We start from the raw sequence: 21724 nt of genomic DNA on the forward strand, positions 1-21724 counted from the left end.
ATAAATAAATAGTCTGATGCGCATAGAGTGTCAGCTTCCCAGAAGACTTTTGCTACAAAAACAAGACGTTCCGTTAAGAACTAATCTGCTTACCTTCCTTCCACTATACTCTTAATAATTACCAACTTCCACCTCAACATTTCACCATCTTGAATTGGGGTAGATTACATCACCACAAGCTATTTATTTAATCATATTTTTACACCACCCAAAACTTACATCTCTGGGCGGTTTACAACACGATTAAAAAGTAAAACATTAATTAAAAAAACAAACAAACAAACAAACACAAATTTAAAAGCAAGAAATTTAAAACACAATTTAAAATTTTAAAACAATATTGATATTGTTGCTACCTATGCCATTGAGGTGACCCTCTGTGTCCCAAATTAAGTTCAAATCAGTTCCACTTGCACCTCAGATGTTCATACATTCACCATCTTGAATTGCTGTGGATGACATCATCACAAACTACACCACTGAGGTGTCCCTATCTGTCACTCACTACAATTGTACCAAATTTTGTTCAGATTGGTTAGGCAGTTCACAAGTTAGCCCACATGCACTTCAAATGTTCAGGCATCCACCATCGTGCGGCGTGAATCAGGGTGGATGATATCATCACAAACTATGTCATTAAGGTGTTGCTATGTTCCTACAGCTGTAGCAAATTTGGTTAAAATCTATTCAGTGGTTCACAAGTCAGCCAACATAGGCTCAAAATGTTCATGCATCCACCATCTTGAATTGAGTGAATGATATTCCAAACTATTTATTTATTTATTTATTTATTTATTTTTGCAATTTATATACCGCCTTTTGTTAAAAGACAACCCCAAGGCGGTTTACAAAAATTAAAACATACAATAAAAAAGGCAATAAAAACATCAAGCTAAAAAATATAAAAACATGTAAAAACAGGCATAAAAACAATACAACAGATAAAAACACACAGAAGCAGCAGTAAAAACGATTATGTAAAAGCCTGGGTAAAAAGCCAAGTCTTTACAAGCTTTCTAAAAGCCGTGATGGAGTCCGAGGAACGAATGGCCACTGGGAGAGCATTCCAGAGTCTAGGAGCAGCAACAGAGAAGGCCCTGTCCCGAGTGCACAACAGCCGGGCCTTTCTCATTGTCGGCACCCGGAACAGGGCCCCCTCAGATGTCCTCGTCATGCAGGCAGCAACCCTTGGGAGCAGGTGGTCCCTCAAATACCCCGGGCCCAAACCGTTTAGGGCTTTAAAGGTCAAAACCAGCACCTTGAATTGGTCCCGGAAACAAACTGGCAGCCAGTGCAACTCTTTCAAAATGGGGGTGATGTGTTCCCAACGGGCAGCTCCGGATAAAACACTCGCTGCCGCGTTTTGCACTAGCTGCAGTTTCTGGATATTCTTCAAGGGCTGCCCCACGTAGAGCGTGTTACAGTAATCCAGCCGTGACGTGACTAAGGCATGGGTAACCATGGCCAGATCTGTCTTCTCGAGAAAGGGACACAGCTGGCGCACTAGCCGAAGCCGTGCAAAGGCACCCCGGCCACCGCCTCCACCTGAGTTTCCAAAAGCAAAGCCGGGTCCAGTAGTACCCCCAAGCTGCGTACTTGCTCCTTCAAGGGGAGTGCAACCCCATCCAGAACCGGTAAAATCTCCTCATCCCGATTGGCTCTCCTACCGACCAACAGTACCTCCGTCTTATCCGGATTCAATTTCAGTTTGTTAGCCCACATCCAACCCATCACGGCCTCCAGCCCCCCGATTCAGGACATCCACCGCCTCCCTAGGATCAGGTGACAAGGAGAGATAGAGCTGAGTGTCATCCGCATATTGCTGACAACTCAGTCCAAATCCCTGGATGACCTCTCCCAACAGCTTCATGTAGATGTTAAACAGCATGGGGGACAAGACCGATCCCTGCGGGACCCCACAGGCCAACGGGCCGAGCAGTAGTCCCCCAGCACCACCTTCTGGACCCTCCCCCCAAGAAAGGACCGGAACCACTGCAACGCAGTGCCTCCGATTCCCATACTCGAGAGGCGGCCCAGAAGGATACCATGGTCGATGGTATCGAACGCCGCCGAGAGGTCCAGCAGAACCAACAGGGACGCACTCCCCCTGTCTAGTTCCCGGCGTAGGTCATCCACTAGAGCGACCAAGGCAGTCTCAGTCTCATACCCGGGGCAGAAGCCAGATTGAAAAGGGTATCAAAACTATGCTGTTGAGATATCCCTACAGCTGTAGTAAATTTGGTCCCATCTTGAATTGGGTGGATGACACCATTACAAACCACACCACTGAGGTGTCTCTACAGCCTGAGCCTCTCTGTGTCAGAGGGACCTCCTCTATGGCCTTAATGTCCAGCAGATGCTGAATGATATCCAGAACCAGACCATGTGTGGATACTTTGTGCGGGAACTTGTTGAAAGGCACAAAGGTGAGCTCCAGGCGATAACCGTTCCTGATGGAGTCCAAAACTCACCAATCTGATGTCCACACATCAATTGTACAATTACAGACAGCCACCTACTGGAGGGACCTAGTCATTGGGATTGCTAGGGGTGCTTGAAACCTTTGGCATTCTGCTGACCCTTGAACTGAGCGTTATCCTTGGCCGGGCCCTTACCCCCCGGCCCCAGAGAAAACAGTCTTGCCTAGGCTGTCCTCTGGCACGAAAGGGATGGAAGGTTCGAAAGGTTAGGCAGCACCTCTTGAAGAGACTTCCGTTCCTCCTTGGCATTTGAAGGCGGCACAGCCTTCTTTCCCTTTGTCTCAGTTAGGACAGGGTCCAATGCCTCCCCAAACAACTTGCCCCCTGTGAAAAGAGATGCCAGGTTAGACCTGGACTTGCGATCCACTTTCTAGTTTTTTAAACCAGGTGCGCTGCCTAACCGACACATCTGCCCGCCAAGGCACAATCCCCAATTGGTCTGACTGTCTACCCAAGTCTGGTGGCAGGGGAGAAGTGGAACATCATGGTATGGGGTCCCTGGGTGGGGAGTCAGGCACAATTGGCAGCGCTCGTCCCGGGCATGCTCTCCCTGGTCCACCCCTGCCTAGGTCCCTTGGGTCAGGAGAGCCCCTCTCCAACCCCTCTGAAGGTTGGGAACAGGTTGCAGGCACTTGGGCTGCAGGCACCAAGGCCAATTTCACACCAGAACTCCATTGAGCACTGCACCCCCTATCGTGGGGGGAACTCTGCTGCCCCGAGAAGCCCTTCACCTCCCTCCACACCATTTTATGCAACCATTGCTGCACATTGTTCAGGAGGGGCTGAACCCCTACAAAGGGCTCCTCGTAATTCTCCTCCTCAAAGCAGCATGGAACGGAGGGGGCCCATCGCCTACCTCTCCAAAGTTTCCCCAACCTCGGCAGTCAGCAGCAAAGACGATGCCAAAACGGCTGTACATGTGCTGCCTTTAGCTGGCGGCTTTTCATGCCTGAATCAGAGTGGGCACGTGGCGTGCCTGATCTCTCTGCTGCCTTTTGTTCTTGCAGTGGCTCGGCCCTGGAGCACGCATTGTAAAGCTCATGAGTGGGCCTGGAGGAAGTTGCCACTGCTTAGGAGTGGTCTGCGTCAGGGCCAGACTCCCTGGTCAACATGCTCCTTTAGGCTTTTTTTAGCCAATCACTCAATGGGGAAGGCCACCCAAGTAAACCTTCCCAGAGCAGGAATTAGTTATTTTTTAAAGATTTGGATTAGGTGGCCAGAAACCAAAGAACACTGAAGGGCACCGAGGCTACCCTGCCTTCTTGGAGCAAGACAGGGTGGAACTGGGCTCTTAGGAGAAGCTCCTCCGACTCACGGGGGGGGCTGCCTGGGGCACTTTTCTTTTGATTAACCCCATCTAGGAGCGAGTGATGAGGAGCAACCTGCTGCTGGATGCACTACTCATCCTCTGGCTGGAGAATACATAGTTACATGTCTCCTGAAATTCCATATCTAAGGCTGCCTCTTAGACTCACAGAAACAGGTAAGAAATATTCCTTATCAAGAAGGCAGAGAATTGTGGGAGCTTGAAAAGAACATTTTACTCCTCTGCAAGTACAACAGGGAGTTTAAAATGGCAGGAGGTCCTTGGGGAAAAAAGGTACCTCCCATTCCTAGTTTGTGAAGACTTGGCATTAGCTGTGTAAGTATATATGCAACAAACCGCACAGGATAATAAACCACAAGAAAATGTTTTTTTAATATTGACGCATCTCATACTAGACACATGGTTTTGGTTGTTACCATACATCCCAAAACACTTCCATTCAGACACTCCTAGAAGTTTCCAGAGGAACTATTTTCAACAGGAGAACAGAGACAATAATCAGCTCTCTTCAGGAGGATTTTTCCAAGAGGTTTTCTGACCAGAAAGAAGCAAGTAGAAGGTGGTTGAAAGTCACTAGTCAGTCACTGGCATTTATCAAAGACAATACTTTACACATCTTTAAATTCAAGATGACGCCACTACAAAGAACTGGGATTGTGCACAAACAGTTTCAATGCAAAAGAGACACAGTAAAATGGAAAAATCTTATTAAAAAAAGAATTAAAATTACTCCAAGAAAAGCAACTGAGTTGTCTCACCATCTTTACATCCTGGCAAATAAAAAAAGTTCATAACAAGAAAGAAGTACAAACCCCAAGCTCTCTCTCTCTCTGCATTTAAAAAGGCAAGTTTAAGCATTTCTATCGATTCGCACATCAATCTCTCTGCCACGGAGCTGGATGCCGTTCATCATACGACAGGCTCTCTCTGCAATTTCAGGGGACTCAAAACGAACCACACCACACCCTTTGGACTTCCCATTCTCCATCTTGATGTCTGCATACAGGACGTGACCTGCAGAAGTATTCATATTTAGTCAATGCAACCCAGCTTTTCATAGTAATTAGTATCACTTGCAGTTTATCGAGATCTCTGCTGCTGTTTCTAGTATTTGGCCATTTTATTGTTGATCTATATTGCCTCTCTGCCAATGCAGCTCACAATTAACACACCAGAGCCGACAATTTAATGGGCATGATCCGAGACGGAAAAGGCAGCGAGTGGCCAGGGTACCCAAACTAGCCTATGGGAGGCAGTTCTGGAAGAGGAGCAGCCACCGGATTGCAGTGGTTCCTACCCAGGCCAATGCAGCAAATGCAAACATTTTTCCTAATGTTTACTGTATTTTGTGGTCCTTTCATGACCACGATTCCCCCAACCCCATTTGCCATTGATTTCAATGGCTCATCTACTGCAAATTTGCCAACCGCGAGGTTTTCCTGGAACTGATTCCTGGCAGATGACCAGGGATGACTGTATTTGTGTTCTACGACTACAGGCACAAAGCACGACGGCAAGGTTTCCAGGTGTTACTGGGCTACGACTCCCATCATCCCCTGCCACAATGGCCAAAGGCAGGGAGGAATGGGGGTTCTAGTTCTACAACATTGGGGGACCCAAAGGGACCGTTTCTCCAAGATAGAGGGAAACATTTATTTTATATGCTGCCTGACTCCAAGGGCTCTAGGCAGTTTACAAAAACAAAACCAACTATTAAACCATTAAAATTTAAAACATTCAAAAACTACTAAAAGCATGGTTTAAAGAGTGTGTCAAGGGTTCTTTTAAAGGCTGGTAAAGATGTTAAGCCACAAATGTCTATAGGGAGCACTTTCCACAGCCCAGGACCGACTATAGAAAAGGCCCATTCCTGAGTCACCGCCAGACGTGCTGGCGGAATAGAGACGGACCTCTTTCGATGATCTTAATGTGCAGTGGGGATCATGCAGGAGGCGGCACTCTCCCAGGTAACCCGGTCCTAAGCTGTTTAGGGCTTTAAAGGTAATTGCCAGCACTTTGTATTTTGCCCAGAAACCTATTAGCAGCCAATGCAATTGCTTTAAAATAGGCATACTATGGTCTCTACGAGAAACCCTGGAGACCAATCTAGCTGCTGCATAATGAACCAACTGAAGTTTCCAAACTGCATACAAAGGCAGCCTCATGTAGAGCACAATGCAGTAGTCAAGCCTAGAGGTTACCAGAGAGTGCATCACAGATAATTGAGATCATTATCTTCAAGGAACGGACGTAACTGTCATATCAACCGAAGTTGATAGAAACCACTTCTGGCCATGGCCTCAACTTGAGAAACCAGAGAGACCTAGTCCAGAAGCATCCCAAGCTATGTACCTGTTCCTTCGGGGGGAATGAAATCCCATCTAGAATAGGAAGATCTATCAAGTAGGACCAAGTAGGACCCCTCACAATGAGTGAGGACCTCTCCAAGTAGGACCCCTCACAATGAGTACCTCTGTCTTGCTTGGATTCAGATTCAATTTATTATCCCTCATCCAGTCCATTACTGCCTGTAGGCAGGCCTTTACGGGGGCTAAGCCATTTCCTGATGATGATGTCATGGAGTAATAGATTTTGGTGTCATCAGCATATTGATAACACCCTGCTCCAAATCTCCTGAGGATTTCACCCAGAGCTTTCATGTAGATGGAACTCCCTTCCCCTTCAGATTCGTTTAGTTCCTTCCTTATTGATTTTTAAATCTCTATTGAAGACCTTTATTTTTTGCCGGGCTTTTACCCTGTAGTTTACCTATTTAGTTTTTTCTTTTTGTTAGTTACTTTAGTTTTTAATTTAGAATGTAATTTTAATGCCGTCTTGCTCTGTAAGTTTTTGTACACCGCCCAGAGTCTTCGGAGTTGGAGGTATATTGAATGTTTCAAATAAATAAATGTTAAAAAGCATCAGGGATAGGATGGAGCCCTGAGGGACACCATACAATAGCTTTCGTTTCAGAGAGCAACTATCTCCAAGAGACACCATCTGGAATCTACCAGAGAGACAGGAACAGAACCACTGCAATGCAGTACCACCTATTCTCAAATCCTGCAAATGATCCATAAGGATACCATGGTTGATAGTATCGAAAGCTGCAGAAAGGTCCAAAAAACCAAGAGTTGCACTCCCTCTGTCCATTCCTTGGTAGAGATCATCCATCAGGCCGACCAAGGCAGCCTCCACACCAAAGCCCACTCTAAAGCCAGTTTGAAATTGATCTAGATAATCAGTATCGTCCAACACTGCCTGGAATTGAGCCAGCACCCTCTCACCTTGCCCAAGGGAGGCTGGAGACAGGCCTAATAATAATAATAAGTCGATTTCTATACCGCCCTTCCAAAAATGGCTCAGGGCGGTTTACACAGAGAAATAACAAATAAATAAGATGGATCCCTATCACCAAAGGGCTCACAATCTAAAAGAAACATAAGGTAGACACCAGCAACAGTCACTGGAGGTACTGTGCTGGGGTTGGATACGGCCAGTTACTCTCCCCCTGCTAAATAAAAAGAATCACCATGTTAAAAGGTGCCTCTTTGCCAAGTTAGCAGGGAATCATGGACAGGATGATCCCCAACTTGGGGGATGCAGCAACTAACATGGACAGAATGGGGCAATTATCCATCACTGAGGGCTCTAGGGCAGGCTTCTTAAATAAAGTCTCACAATTGGCTTCTTCAAAACATGGAGGCATCCTGCCCTCCCTCAGTGAGGTTTTAGGCCCTGTCAAGAAATTAACACCTCACCCCAAACACTCATTTGGGAATGCTGGTCATTTCTCAGGTAAGTTACTCACCACACTCATTGAACTTGTCTTTAAGCATTTTCCATGTGAAGTCAAAAGGAAGCTGTGAAGAGACAGACACCAGTACAGTCATTCAGGGGCCATTTCATTGGTTATGAAGCACACCTCGGGCACTACCCACCAGAGCCAGAAGCAAGAGGGGCCCATCATTGCCTAGGAGGCATTGCTTCAAGAACGTTTTCCAAACACTGTGCATAGACATTCCAACCAAGACCTACCACCCCAGACCATGTTCTGTTGAGGTCTATGAAAGATGCTACAACTGACCCAGCCTGCCCATTTTTTGACTCCACGTATTTCAAACTCCTTGGGTACAGGGTGACCATATTTCTATCACAGTCAAATATTACCATACTGATGATGTTGGCCAAACTGGACTACTACTGCTTTTAACCATTAAAAAAACAGTTACTGTTTTCTTTCTTTTTGTTTTAGATTGCAACTGTAGGCCAAAGAGAGAAACTGTATAATGAAGCATTCACACTTATAGAAATGTTACCTACTATTTAAAAAGCTATAACATGATACAATTTCACTTGAATCAACTATCAAATTTGTTTTTCCACTTCACCAAAGTGTCGCCCTCTTGACAATTTACTGATATTTATTTAACTGGTAAAACAACCCAATTCAAACTGCGTAAAGAAAAGTCTATTTTGAGCCCTAACCCAAAGACAGCTGTTCACAACATCCCAGGCCAATGCAAAGAGCCTCACAGCACACTACCCCAACTCACATTTCTCACAAAAATCTGGCAGGCTTTCCGGGCTACACCAGCAGCGGCGGCAGCAGCTCCTCCACTTCCAAGGGCACCAGTGAAGCTCCCAGCAGCGAAGTTCCCCCGGTCCATATCCATGGTTCTCTCAAACGTGCTACCCATGGCAAGCCCCATCCTGTCTAGCCCTGCCCCCATGCCCTGCCCCATGGCTGGCCCCATCCTGTCCATGCTAGTTGCCGCAGCCCCCATCCGCTCCAGCCCCATGCGGTCCATGTTACTGGCTGCTATGCGGTCCAGCCCCATCCTGTCAATGGGGGCGGCCCCAATGCGGTCTAGCCCTGCTGGCATCCGATCCATCACTGGACCCATGCCTGTGGGTACCATGCGGTCCATGCCCAGCCCCATCCGGTCCATGCCGGTGCCCATCCTGTCCACGCCAGTGCCCATCCTGTCTATGGTGGTCCCAACACGGTCGATAGCCGAGCCCATGCGGTCAATGCCAAAACCGAGTCCGGTGCTCATCCGGTCTATCCCTGTCCCCATCCGGTCTATCCCGGAGCCCATCCGGTCAATGCTGGATGCCAAGTGATCTATGCCAAGGGGCGCCATCCGGTCAATGCCCGATCCCATCCTATCCACACCGGAGCCCATACGGTCCAGCACCAGCCCCATTCTATCAATCTCTGATCCTACTCTCTCTATCCCATGTCCCATCCCCGAGGGGAGCCTATCAATCCTGGTGGCCATGGGGTCAAGCCCAGGGGCCATCCTATCAATTGTAGGGATGCTGGCACCTCCGCCGCCACCTGGAAGAGAGAAGGGAATGCAGCCATCAGCAAGGGCAAGAACCACCCAGGGCTCCAAGAACTAAAGAAATGCCATCCAATCTGGCTTCAGCCCAGGCACTTTCAAAAATAGCTCAGCTAATATACCAACTGTTTCTCTGCCCAATACAATCCACGCTCATTTTTGAGACAACTTATTTTTAACTGGTTACTTTGTGAAACAGGGGAGTAGGGTGGGGTGGGGTGAGCAGGGCAGTATTTTGAGGCCTATCTGCATGGACTTCATGCGAGCTCCAGCTTGCTCCTCTCCTACTTTGGAAATGGAGGTCTTCAGGACACAAGATGCACACTCCGAAATCATGCTCAGGGAAACCATTTGTATTTTTACACTTTTGGAACTACAGAGGGTTCTATGCCACCCAGGAGGTTTGCAGCCTGTATTTCAGATGGCTAGTTAAGTTCAAAAGATTTTGCTGCCTGTGTTGATCCCCCAAGAACCAGACTGACCGACCAGAGCTACAAGAGCTGGCCCTTCTTCAGCCAAACCGCCTCACCCAATTCTGCAGAGCCTTTTCTGAACACCCAAACCTCATGCTTTCAGCATCTTTCACTATCAGTCATGGCTCCCCAAATAATCTGACTCTCTTGTATCCTGGGGTCTCTTTCCCAAAGGTTGTAGGGGGGGCGGGAGAAGAGAGATGGAGTTACGGACAGTCCTCATGTACTGTGACACTAGTGGTATGGAACCTACTGCTGGATCATACTCGAACTTTGTGTAACAAGGTAGCACAATTTTTAAAAAGGGGGGGGGGTATGTCCACACTAAAATTTATAGTAGTTCTACACTAGTTTGCCATGTCCTTGCCCCAAGCCCTGGGAATTCTAGTTTAGTGCAGGTACCAATAATTACATGCCTGCAGTACAGCTATGCCCCAAAGAGAGAAGGGGGACACACCTAGGAAAATACCTAGTTCAAGTTAGTAAGTTTGTTATTGTAAAGCAAGGCCACTTTACCTATTCCTCTGTCTAGGGTGTCTCCAAAGCTACGGGGCATTCCCATCTCATTTCTTGGGAAGTCTCTTTCAAATCCACCTCCAATTGCACGGTCCATCTCTGGAAGGAAGGAAGGGAGGGAAAGGGTTTAGTCCTCTGCCAGTAAACGGTGCTAAAGTCCCTCCTATGCACAAAACATCAGACCAAGGATGCAGCTAGTTCAGTCATCTTGTGTGCCACAGTAACCAGAATCACGCCTCCAGGAAACTCAAACAGGTAATCAAAGCAATGGCCACTCCCTGCTCCCCCCCCTCCGCCCAACAACAGGGATTCAGAAGTATATAGGATGAAGGAGGCAGAGACAAGAAGTCTAAGGAACATGAGATCTGTGATTTGGGAACCTTTTGGGTGTTCTTCACCTCAAAGTGCCAACTCTGCTTCCCTTCCCCGGATCTATTAAGTGCCACCCCCTTTGGAAGCCAAGACATGAGGTTCTTACCACTCATCCTGCCAAGGTTCATTCCAGAAGGAAAACGGCCCAAGCTCTCCATGCCACTGAAAGGGCCTTCCATTCCTGAAATAAGGGAAAAAGGTCACATTTCACAGTATGTATTATGCTTGACTAACAAGCAAAAGGTTGCCAGTTTGAATTCCCGTTGGTATGTTTCCCAGACTATGGGAAACACCTCTACTGGGCAGCAGCGATATAGGAAGAAGCTGAAAGGCATCATCTCATACTATGTGGGAGGAGGCAGTGGTAAGTCCCTCCTGTATTCTACCAAAGAAAGCCACAGGGCTCTGTGGGTGCCAGGAGTCGAAATCGACTCGACGGCACACTTGCATGCTGTGCACTGTATTTAAAGAATCAGCACTGTGAAAGGGGACTGAACAAGTACACACAGAAAAGCAACAGGGGGATTTTTACACCTGGAAACGGATCAACTAAGTAACCCCTCCTTATATAACAAAAACATCAAGATTTTGTTATCCTGACCCTATCCACCCCCAGCACAGTACCTCCAGTGACTGTTGATGGTGTCTTATGTTTCTTTTTAGATTGTGAGCCCTTTGGGAACAGGGATCCATCTTTCTTATTAATTAATTAATTAATTAATTAATTATTCCTCTGTGTAAACCGCCCTGACCCATTTTTGGAAGGACGGTATAGAAATCAATCAATCAAAATTATGACCAAGCACTCCTGAAAGATATTGGTAGAAAGCACAGTAAACATTTCACACAAGCAGAGCAATGTAAGGCGCGAGACCTTTAAAAGTTTAAGCAGTCAAGTAGTGAGCACTCTGCTCTGATCCTTGCTTCAGAGAGAGTCTTTGCTCCTCATTTTAAGAAATTAGCACTATGGGGGAGGGGTTCATTTGGCCCAACCACCCAACACTGCTTGGAGCCACTTTATAAAAGCAGTAGAGAACTATCTTGCATTTCTCTACTTGAAAGTTGTAGTGCAACAACATCTGGGGACCCAAGTCTGAGAAGCCCTGCCTTGCATCAAAGTGAATAAAGCATTACAATCTGGGCTTGTGACTGTACAGCAGTAGAGGAATGTGCCTTGTGCGCGAAACCAGCCTTTCCAAGTGGAAACTCATGACAGATCTCCATGCTAACCACACCATTTTACACCAGTTCCACCAGCCATTCTAGAACTCACCTCCCATTTTGTTCATTCCAAAGCCCAAGCCTTCAATGCCCATTCCTAAGAAAGAAAAACAGGGGGTGCGTATATATAGAAATAGCGATCAGATGGCGCACATCAGCCTCGGCGTGGTGCAGATCAGAAAGCCAGAATGCAACAAGGGAATGGGCATCATTCTCCCAAGTCTCAAATCTGAAAACTGGGCAAAGCAAGAGCAGCAAGTGTCCTCAAGTGGGTGAGGTGGAGCTTTCAGCTCCATCAGCACTCTTCTATTCTGGATGGCTTCAAGCATTAGCTAGCTATGTGCCTCTTCCACCTGCCAAACTCCAGCACTTTCATGAACACTGCTAGAGCAGAAAACATTTCTGCTTCCTCATTAGATAAAAAGCTTCTCACCGTCATGATTGCAGAGTAGCATTTAAAGTGTATTTAGAAGGCACAAGGACCCAATGAAGAGTCCCATCAACAGGGAGGGAGGGAAGGAAGCACGCACCTGATCTGCCATCCACTGCAGCTCTCAACATCTTTCATGGGTATCCTCAATATCAGGCATTACCTTAAAATCCAGCTATTCTTTAAAGATGCAGGGTGGAGCACAAGGCTCCCCCTGCCCCATTTTAATCCTCACAACCACCCTCTAAAGAGTAGCTTGGGCTAAGAGAGTGTGATTGACCAAAGGTCACCCAATGAACTTTCTGGCTTATTGGGAACCTGAACCTGGGTTTTCCTAGTCCCAGTCTGACACTAACCACTACATTACACTGCTACAGGCTTTCTAACAACCGAGATTACCAAACTGGATATTTATTTTATTTGTACATCACTCCAAACTTCCGCCCCTGGGTGTTTTACAGCAATACAAAACAAACCCAAACCTTAAAACCACAAGTCTAGTTAAAAAGCTTGGGTGAATAAATGTGTCTTAAAGACTTTTTAGAAGTTGTCAGAGATGACAAACTCTTATTTCAGCAGGGAGGTCATTCCAGAGTCTCGGGACAGCAACAGAGAAGGCCCATCGCTGTGTAGCTATCAGATGAGCTGGTGGCAACCGCAGATGTACCTCTCGCAGATGTACCTCTCCGGATGATCTCAATGGGCATCATGAGGAAGTTGACATTATTTTAAATACTCTGGGCCTACACTGTACTCTGGGCCTACACTACAAAATACAAGGTTATAAACAGCACCTTGTATTTTGCCTGGAAACTTATTGGTAGCCAGAGTAGTTCTTTTAATAGAGGAGTAATATGGTCTCTTCAAGATGACCCACAGACCAACCTAGCTGCTGCATTCTGTACCAATTGCAGTTTCTGGATTGTGTACAAAGGCAGCCCCATATATAGTGCATTGAAGTAGTCAAGTCCGGAGATTACCAGTATATGAAAGTACTATGGCAGGAGCCATAGGCATAGCCAGTTCCTGCAAGTGGTAAACGGTCTCACTGTTTACCCAAGGACGGCCTGCAAACAAATAGGTCTGGCTGGGTCTTAAGTTTGGCTTCAGATGCCCTGCTCACTATGCCTGAGGCCTTCACTGCAGTGGCCCCAGAGCTCTAGAAGAGCCTTCAAATGGAGAGCTTTTAAACCAAGGGTGGCCAACCTGAGGCTCTCCAGCTGTTGTGCAACTACAACTCCCAGCTTCTGGGCAGCAATAATTTGTGGCCGAGGATGATGTGAGTTGCAGTCTAATTCCTCAGGTTGGCCACTCGTGTTTTAGACAGATTAAAAATGCTTTTATTTCAACATGTTTTCAATGCTTCTTTCTGCTGCTGTTTTAAAATGTGCTTTAAATATGGAATGAATGTATGGACTGCTCTGATTTGCATTGTTTTAATAAGCTATTGTGTAATGACTATGCTGTACTTTTATTGCTGCAGCCAAGAGCTCAAGCAGCAGGAGTGTGGGATATTAATACAAGTGTTGAAAATCATGAGCCCCTCAAAGAGGAGGCGGGTGTAGAAATTGTGAGCTCTGAAAGAATGAGAGCAAGGGGGAAGTCGCTTCACCTGGCCACTACTGGGAAAAGAACCCACCTGCAGCTCCTCACTCACCTCCAGGTCCCAGGTTGCCCATCCCCAAGCCCTTGTTCAAATGGTTCGCATCAATAGGGAGCCCTCCTGGTCCCAGCCCCATGCCAATGCCCCCAAGTCCATCTGAAAAGTGACACAAAGAAACCAACAGTCAGCGCCTGCACACACTTTCAGCAGCTACAAATTCGAGCCAGTGAGCAGCTTGGTGCCAGCCACCATTAAGTGCCACCATTCAGTTCCCACGTTCCAGCTGAGCTGGCCCCTTCCTCCCCAAATGCCAGAACAAGGGGGCCAGAGAGCATCACGCTCCGAGGGGAGGAGAGAAGTGAGCCTAAGGAGCTCACAATGTACAGATCTAAACATGTGGCTTGATATATTGCCCTTTACATTTTTTGGTAAACTGCTTTGGAAGGTCCACCTGAAAGTGGTATGTATTATACATGCCAAAAACAAACTATACCTTTGCACCGAATTAAGCCACCTGACAACGTCTTGAAAGAGAACCTTTTGGTTACAATTTGCCTTACATAAGAAAATTCATTACCAATTTTTGTAACAAGTCCCTTCTTGAAATCAAAGCAACAGCTCTTTGGAGAACAGAATTACCTAGGAAAGACGGTTTACAAGATCTTCCAAGGGACAACACTGAACTAGGGGACTCAGCTTCTGACACAGACAAGTCAATTACACAGGAAGTTGCCTTATACCGAGTCAGACCATTGGTCCATCTAGCTCAGTACACTGACAGAATGGCAGCAGCTTCTCCAAGGTCACAGACAGGAGTCTCTCTCAGCCCTACCTTGGAGATGCTGGGGGTGGGTGGGATTTGGAACCTTCTGCATGCAAGCTTGCAGATGCTCTTCCCCGAGTGGCCCCATCCCCCGAGGGGAATATCTTACAGTGCTCACACGTCTCCCATTCGAATACAAACCAGGGTGGACCCTGCTTAGCAAAGAGGACAATTCATGCTTGCTCCCACAAGACCAGCTCTCCTCCAGATGTTAATGTCACAACATTAATGTTATGTTAATGTCATAACTGTTGTACTTGAATGCAAAAACTGGCTAAGCTAATTGCAGACTGGCTACTGAACATAAGCCAGGAGAGGAATGACTTATTACTCTACTAGGTGTCTATATGCAGGTCAATACAGTCATAGCAGGCTGCTGACTGCAATAAGGGTACACTTACGTGGAAGCTGCTGGGGCCGCTCAGGAGGGAAGAAGTCTCCTTTCGGCAAGGCTCGTTCGTCCTGAAATATTAGATGGATGCATCAAACAACAGGAGTGACACAGGGAGGAAGTGAAACTTTAACTGAGATAGTTCTCATACTTACCATCTTCACGTGCATTGGTCTATCAAATAGCAGCTGCCCATTGAACATGGCTGGCATTTGGGTCAAGGATCAATCAGCAAGAGTCTGCTCACCTGGGGTTGGGTAAGCAAGAAGTCCAGCCATCCAACCACATTCTACCTACTTTGCTTTGACTCACTGCTCCAGCCCATGGCTGCCAAAGCTATGGGCCCAAAGGCATTCCCTTTTTACATCTTCACAGCTTGAAAAATGTGGCAGAGCACCTGTCTGTTTCCTTTTCCCAGATTTTTTCCAGTTCTCTCATCTTTGAACTATCCTAGTTCTGCAAGAGCTTAGATTTCAGCCATCTGCAGGAGTGGCGATAGGGTGAGGAAAGATCTTTCTAGTTTAGCAGCACACAGAGAAGGCTCAACAGCCAGGCCTAACTCTTGTAAACAGTAAAACAGGTGGGAGGCCTATGGATGGACAGTACCACTTCAGACTCACGTGGATTGCTACACCTTCCAAAAAACTTCTGTATAAAACTGTCACGCTTGTTTCCTGTACTCTGTGAGAAGGTGAAGAAAACTAGCAGGAGGCGCTTGAAATCCTCACAGAGAAAGGCAAATATGAGCCAACAGGTGTCACTAAAACTTGGTGGAACGAGACTCAGGACTGGAATATAGTACTTAAAAGATGTAACTTCTTCAAAATGAACACAACTAACAGGGAGGGAGGGGGGAGTTGCATTATATGTAAGGCATGAGGAGGCTGGACTAGAAGAGTTCTTTTCAACTCAAATATTCAAGGAGTCTGCCCAAGTACAGTCATTTTCTACAGGAGGGAACATTTTGTCATCTGGAGGCCATGCGAGTCCTCACCTGCAGTAACACACAGTCCAGATTTATCACTTCATCTTCTGGTTTGTGAGCATTAGAGCCAGTTTGCTCCAGCGAGGAAGGGCACTGGAGACTTCCACTCCCTGTGTGGCTCTGAGTAAGTCACTCACGGCCCACCCAATGAAGCAGGAATTTTAGCTACTGATCTGATGGAGTCTCCATCTTGGCTTTGTCACCAGCCACAGACATAAGGGAGTAACTGACCCTCCCCATCCAACAGGCTGCGAGATCCATTGCTCAAGTTGTCCAGACAGAGTGCCCTGGAGCAGTGGCAGGATTTTTAGCAGTATCCGTCTCAAAGTCACTTTTCATCAACGTGCAGATTGTGCCAAACACTCAAACTTGAAGGACAGAGAGAGGAGGGGAAGGCTTAAGGCTAACTGCTTGAAGCTCAACAGGGTCAGGCAAAGTGTGATGTCTCCACCTTAGATCCTTTAAAGACACAAGCAGGCTGTACAAGAGCTACAGAGCAGATAACATAGGAAGCCAAGTCAGACCATTGGTCCATTCGCTCAGTACTGTCTACCCTGACTGGTGGTGGCTCTCTGGTGTTTCAGACAGGAGTCTTTGGCTGCCCCATTTTGAGATGCTGCCAGGGATTGGACCTGGGACCTTTTATTGTTTCTTTATTACATTTCTAGACCGCCCCATCCAAAGGCTCAGGGCAGTGCACAAGTTTAAAGAGACAAAAAACAAACACCATTTTAAGACACACTGCTTAAAACAATATAAAAATAATTTTATCACAATTCGGAGCCATTTAAAACCAATTAAAATACTTAAGCACAATTTAAAAACCTTGGTAGGCCAGGCCAAACAAATTTTTAGGGCTCTCTTAAAGGCCGACAGCGAGCCTAAACTGCGGATATCTGCCGGGAGTGCATTCCATAGGCCAGGAGCAGCTACAGAGAAGGCCCGGCTCTGAGTTGCCACCAGATGTACCGGTGGTAACTGGAGACAGACCTCTCCAGATGACCTGAACATGTAATGGGGATCATACAGAAGGCACTCTCTAAGGACCCAAGCCATTCAGGGCTTTAAAGGCAATAACCAGCACTTTGTATTTTGCCCTGAAACATACTGGTAGCCAGTGCAACTGTTTTGAAGACAGGCATAATATGGTCTCTCCGGGTTATCCAAGAGACCAGTCTAGCAACTGCATTTTGAACTAATTGAGGTTTCCAAACTACGTCCAAAGGCAGCCCCAAACAGAGCGCATTGCAATAGTCATGCCAGGAGGTTACCAGAAATCTGATTTTGCATCAAATCAGATGCCTTGCCACTGAGCTACAGCCTCATCCCTTGGGGAGACCCAACTTCAAGTCTCCACTCAACCACGGAGCACACTTAGGCCAGAAATATTCTCTCAGTCTAATTTGCATCACACGATTGCTGCAATACTCCAAAACTATTCTCGAACTCTCTAAAACCGGCCTGCTCAACTTTGCCCCCGCAAGCTGCTTCTGAACTACAACTCTCATAATCCCCAGCCACAGTGGCCAATAGCCAGGGACTGTGGAAGTTGTAGGCCAACATCTGCAGGAGGGCCGAAGTTGAGCAGCCCTGCTCCAAAAGAAGAATGGGAAACTAATGCAACCCACCAACTAGTCCCACACAAACGCTAACAAGTGACAAACGTGCAGGAGTTCAGTTAGTTGAGTGTATGTGTTCAATATCACCAGCTACCACATCGCCACTGCCAGAATCCATTCCCAACTATGACTACCCAATGGCTCCAGACATAAGGATACAGATGGCCTGCACGGCTTCAATGGCTTGCTCAAAAGTCACAGTGCCAATCCCCCGGCTTTTGCCATCTTTGTCTTCGAGGATGTCTGCACGGACAACTACGCCAGCCATGCTGAACACCTCCTTCAGCTTCTTCCAACCGACTTTGTAATCCAGCTGTAGGGGAGAACGTACAGCTTATGAAGCAACAGGAGAAAAGGTCCAGGCTGCAATATTTAACAAGAAAGCTCAACCAAGCAGAGCTAGTTTCAGAAGACCACTAATGCTGCATGCAGCTTGCACCAGAAAAGAGCTCTGAGTAAAGGGCTGAACACAAGGTCCTGTGTTCATGGCTTGATAAAACAAACGGATGCATATTGGACTATCCACAAGAAGAGCTGTTCACAATATACAGAGAACAAAAACTGGCTGTCATGACATCAATTAAACTATTAATCTGTCTAGACAAAACATGACCCTCCGTTTGGTTTGCTGTCTCCACTATTAAATGGACCAGTGACACGTTGCCACTGTCTGCTTCGAATGGCTGGTTTCTGAACTCCCCACACGCAAATCATTCCAAATGAGCCTTTCTCTGCGACAAGAATGAACTTGTCCTTCCCCACGTTCTAACTGGGTGGACAACAGACTGCTGCTTAGCTTTGAGGAAAAGCTGTTCTTGCCTGTCCCTTGACTCTGAAGTCATTCTTCAAGAGAAGAACCATCCCAGCCTCTCTGGTCCTTTGAGCTACTACCTGGATTACTTTGTGCCATCAGGTCAGTTCACAAATAGGTTTTTCTCTACAAGAACACAATCAAGGTCACTGCAGTAGGCCATCAGGCTGGAGTCTGCACAAGCTAAGAAATGCCTCTTGCCAAGGAGGTAGAGGCGCTTTGATTCCTAACTCAGAGAAGCACACTCTTGTCCAATTTCCAATGTGCCCTAACCCTATTGAACCTAGAGACCATACAAAGCTCATACTTTATTTTTTGGTATCAGCAACTTTGTTACCAGGGGCAAAAGATAGAACATAATTGCAAATAATCATCTGCATATGTTAAGTAATAATAAATCCATTCTCTTGGTTAAGTAAGCCTCTGCTGACTTAACCCTTGGGGCAGGTTGGGACTCCACAGGCTCATCTTACCTCCACTTTAAAGTCTTTGTCCCTTTAGCTAAGTTAAAGTATTAGGGATGTGATCAGCCTTTGAAGAGTTATACGAACAGCCCTACCGGATCAGGCCCAAGGCCTATCTAGTCCAACATCCTTATCCAATCCAGTTCACATGAACTGTGAAAGGCCAAGAAAATGACAGAGCACACACACTGTTACAAGAGGGATATAACTTATATGTGTCTCGTCATCGGTTTACCACACGTCCCAAAGAACCCAACTGCATCCTGCATGCGGACATGTTTAAGTGGTCAGTGGCCTCATGCCAGGACTAGAACGTCCCATAATGATGCATAAGAACAGTAAGCAGTCAGTCCTGGATACGACTGAGGAATTCTCAATTTCCAGTGCCAAGGGACAATGCGTGATCACGTGCTGTCAAGCTCAACAAAACTGACTGTATGGCACACAGATGTGTTTGCAGGGAGAAATATCCAAAGGAACTTACATTAGCTAGACAAGGGAACTTACATTAGCCACAAAGACTGTGCTTCCAAGCCTGCCAGCCTGCAGGGCATGGATGATCTCATTGGGAATGTTGGGGTTGTTGAGGATGCTGGGAGGGATGTTGATCATTCCGGGACCGCCGGGGCCAGGTCCAATCCCCATCCCGCCACCTGATGCTGCCATGGCCTTCTGCACAGCTCTTTGGACATGCTCGCCATCAGGATCCTACAGGAGGACGAGAAACAATCCATTTCTGCAAGCTCCAAGCAGCAAAATGCCCCACAAATAGTGGTGACGCCTACAGAGATGTGACTGGGGAGGGAGGAGCAGAGTCAGACCAGGTAAGCCCTGCTAGAGTTGGGTTGCCCACATTTAGCCAGGACACTGGGGAGCACAGCCCTGATTCCTCAAGTCTCACATGCAGGCATTAGCTGCGGCCATTAAAACAGGCTGAACCCAGTCTTATGCTCTAGTATTCTGGTAGGGTCTGGAAGCATTCCTTCCACACACCCAAAATAGCAAGGCTTCAGTTGGTGCAAGCTCCCCCTTGCTCTGTAACAGCAGCAGCTGATGCTTTGACCCTGGGGGAAGGGAGCATCCAAGCCTGAGGGAAAAACTGTGTCCCTCCACCCCCTGCCAGTGCTTCCTGTATTTGCTGCCTGGAATTAGGAGCCATGGAAGACATCGTGGGCAACCCAGAAAACTCATCCCATCCAGTGAGAAACTCCAAGATTCAGACTGGGTGAGGGTAGAGCATATTTTAAATATATTGTAAGCCACCTTGAGAATTTCAGTTAGGAAATGGGATACAGAAATAAGAAGGTACTTGGGGGTAGAATGAGTTTCTTGCAGCTTGGTCTATACTTCGGAAACTACCTTTTACCAAGCCACACCACTGGTCCATCCAGCTCCATACTGTCTACACTGACCTGCAGCACATTCTCCAGGGGGTTCAGACTAGTCTTTCCCAGTCCTATCTGGGAGATGCCAGGGACTGAAACCAGGGCCTTTTGCAAGCAAAGCAAATGCTTCACTACTGGGCTACAGTCCTTTCTGTGTGACAGATGATCAGCATAAGTTTGCATCAGTAAACTAAACCAGGTCACCCAAAGGTAGGGCTAGGTTCACTAAAGCAGGTAGCATGAATTAAAGGGTGAGGAGGGAGAAAGAAAACTCTTTTCCAATGCAAAATATGAGAAGCAAACCTGTAGCAAAACACTTTCCCAGCTGTTGCCCATCTCCAACAACCCAAGGAAAATCCCCAAACAGCAGTTACATTCCCTCCCTACCGAGAAGAGGCTGAAGTTATGGCCTATGTCTCTCACTGTGGTGGTCAGTCTGTGTTTGAGCTCTACCACTTTAGATGGGGGTGGGGGAGGTGATACACAACTGAATTCTTCTCCATAAAATAATAAAAAAAGAACTCCTTGCAAAAACACCCTAGATTCCAGAGAGAACATTTCCAGGCCAGACTTCTAAATAACATGCTACTTTTTATGTGTAGAGTTGTTTTTAATATGGAGAGGTATTCAATCACTTCACACACACACACCCCACATTCTGAAAAGGAACAGCCCAGTAGTAGGTTGACAAGAACTCACCTATGGCATCAGACTCAGAAATGCCACTCAGGTACCCATCTCCTGCACTAAGTTGCCATGTGTAGCGAGTCAAAGTGGGGTCTTACCTCCTTTACCTTCAGGGGCCTCCCACTGAGGCTGTGCTTGTTGAGGACTTCCACAGCCTTTTTCATGCTCTCCTCCATCTTGAATTCAACAACGCTGCGAACAAACACAAGGCTGGTCAGCAAGTGTGCACCAGTTGAGCTTCTTGTTCCCTGCCCCTTCCCAATAAGCGAGGGGTGGCTACTTACGCGCATCCCTGTGGGCGCAGCCATTTCACATCAAGCAGCAAGGAGCAGCAAGCAGAAGGTGAGGGGAAGAAAAGAAACAAGTTAGTCAGGAGCCAGAGGCGCTAAAGTTAAATACTCTTAAAGATATTTAAAGGGATACATCTTTATGATCCTTAGGTCAATACTTTACTCTTTTTAACACCAACACAACTGTTTACCTGCATTCCAGAAGCTACTCCTACATGGGTAGGGGTTAACGCAGAAGTGGTAACATGCAGAACAGACTCCACCTTCTCCTAGCGACGTCGCTCTCCCAGCTCCTACTTTTCTCTAGGACTGCAAGCCCCTAGCCGCTCTATTCCAAAGAGGCCCTCAGTGAGGCTGCTAACACATTCTTCCACTGCGCTGAAAGCACTGACGCCTACAACATCCCTTTTTGTATTACATTTAGACACAGACTGCCATGGAGTTCTGACATTTAGGCAACCTTGCTTCCACACCGAGCTTACAAGGTCAGCAAACAAGA

General features: G+C 46.8%; 2 protein-coding genes across 2 annotated transcripts in view; both read right to left on the bottom strand.

The window, feature by feature from the left end:
* Window positions 1-21724, bottom strand: part of LOC128343776 (heterogeneous nuclear ribonucleoprotein M-like) — a 133490-nt gene that overhangs the window by 105455 nt on the left and 6311 nt on the right. The window lies entirely within an intron of this gene.
* Window positions 4161-21238, bottom strand: LOC128347986 (heterogeneous nuclear ribonucleoprotein M-like). The gene is made up of 13 exons (XM_053303408.1): window positions 21220-21238; window positions 21034-21127; window positions 19371-19571; window positions 17748-17901; window positions 15140-15189; window positions 14995-15055; window positions 13825-13926; window positions 11790-11834; window positions 10623-10697; window positions 10145-10243; window positions 8364-9151; window positions 7619-7670; window positions 4161-4821 (listed from the first exon to the last, which is right to left on the bottom strand). The coding sequence occupies exons 2-13, from the start codon at window positions 21109-21111 to the stop codon at window positions 4658-4660; spliced, it is 1869 nt and encodes a 622-aa protein (XP_053159383.1). The 5' UTR covers window positions 21112-21127; window positions 21220-21238; the 3' UTR covers window positions 4161-4657.

This window comes from Hemicordylus capensis, chromosome 2 (genome assembly GCF_027244095.1).
Source record: "Hemicordylus capensis ecotype Gifberg chromosome 2, rHemCap1.1.pri, whole genome shotgun sequence".
Classification (NCBI taxonomy): domain Eukaryota; kingdom Metazoa; phylum Chordata; class Lepidosauria; order Squamata; family Cordylidae; genus Hemicordylus; species Hemicordylus capensis.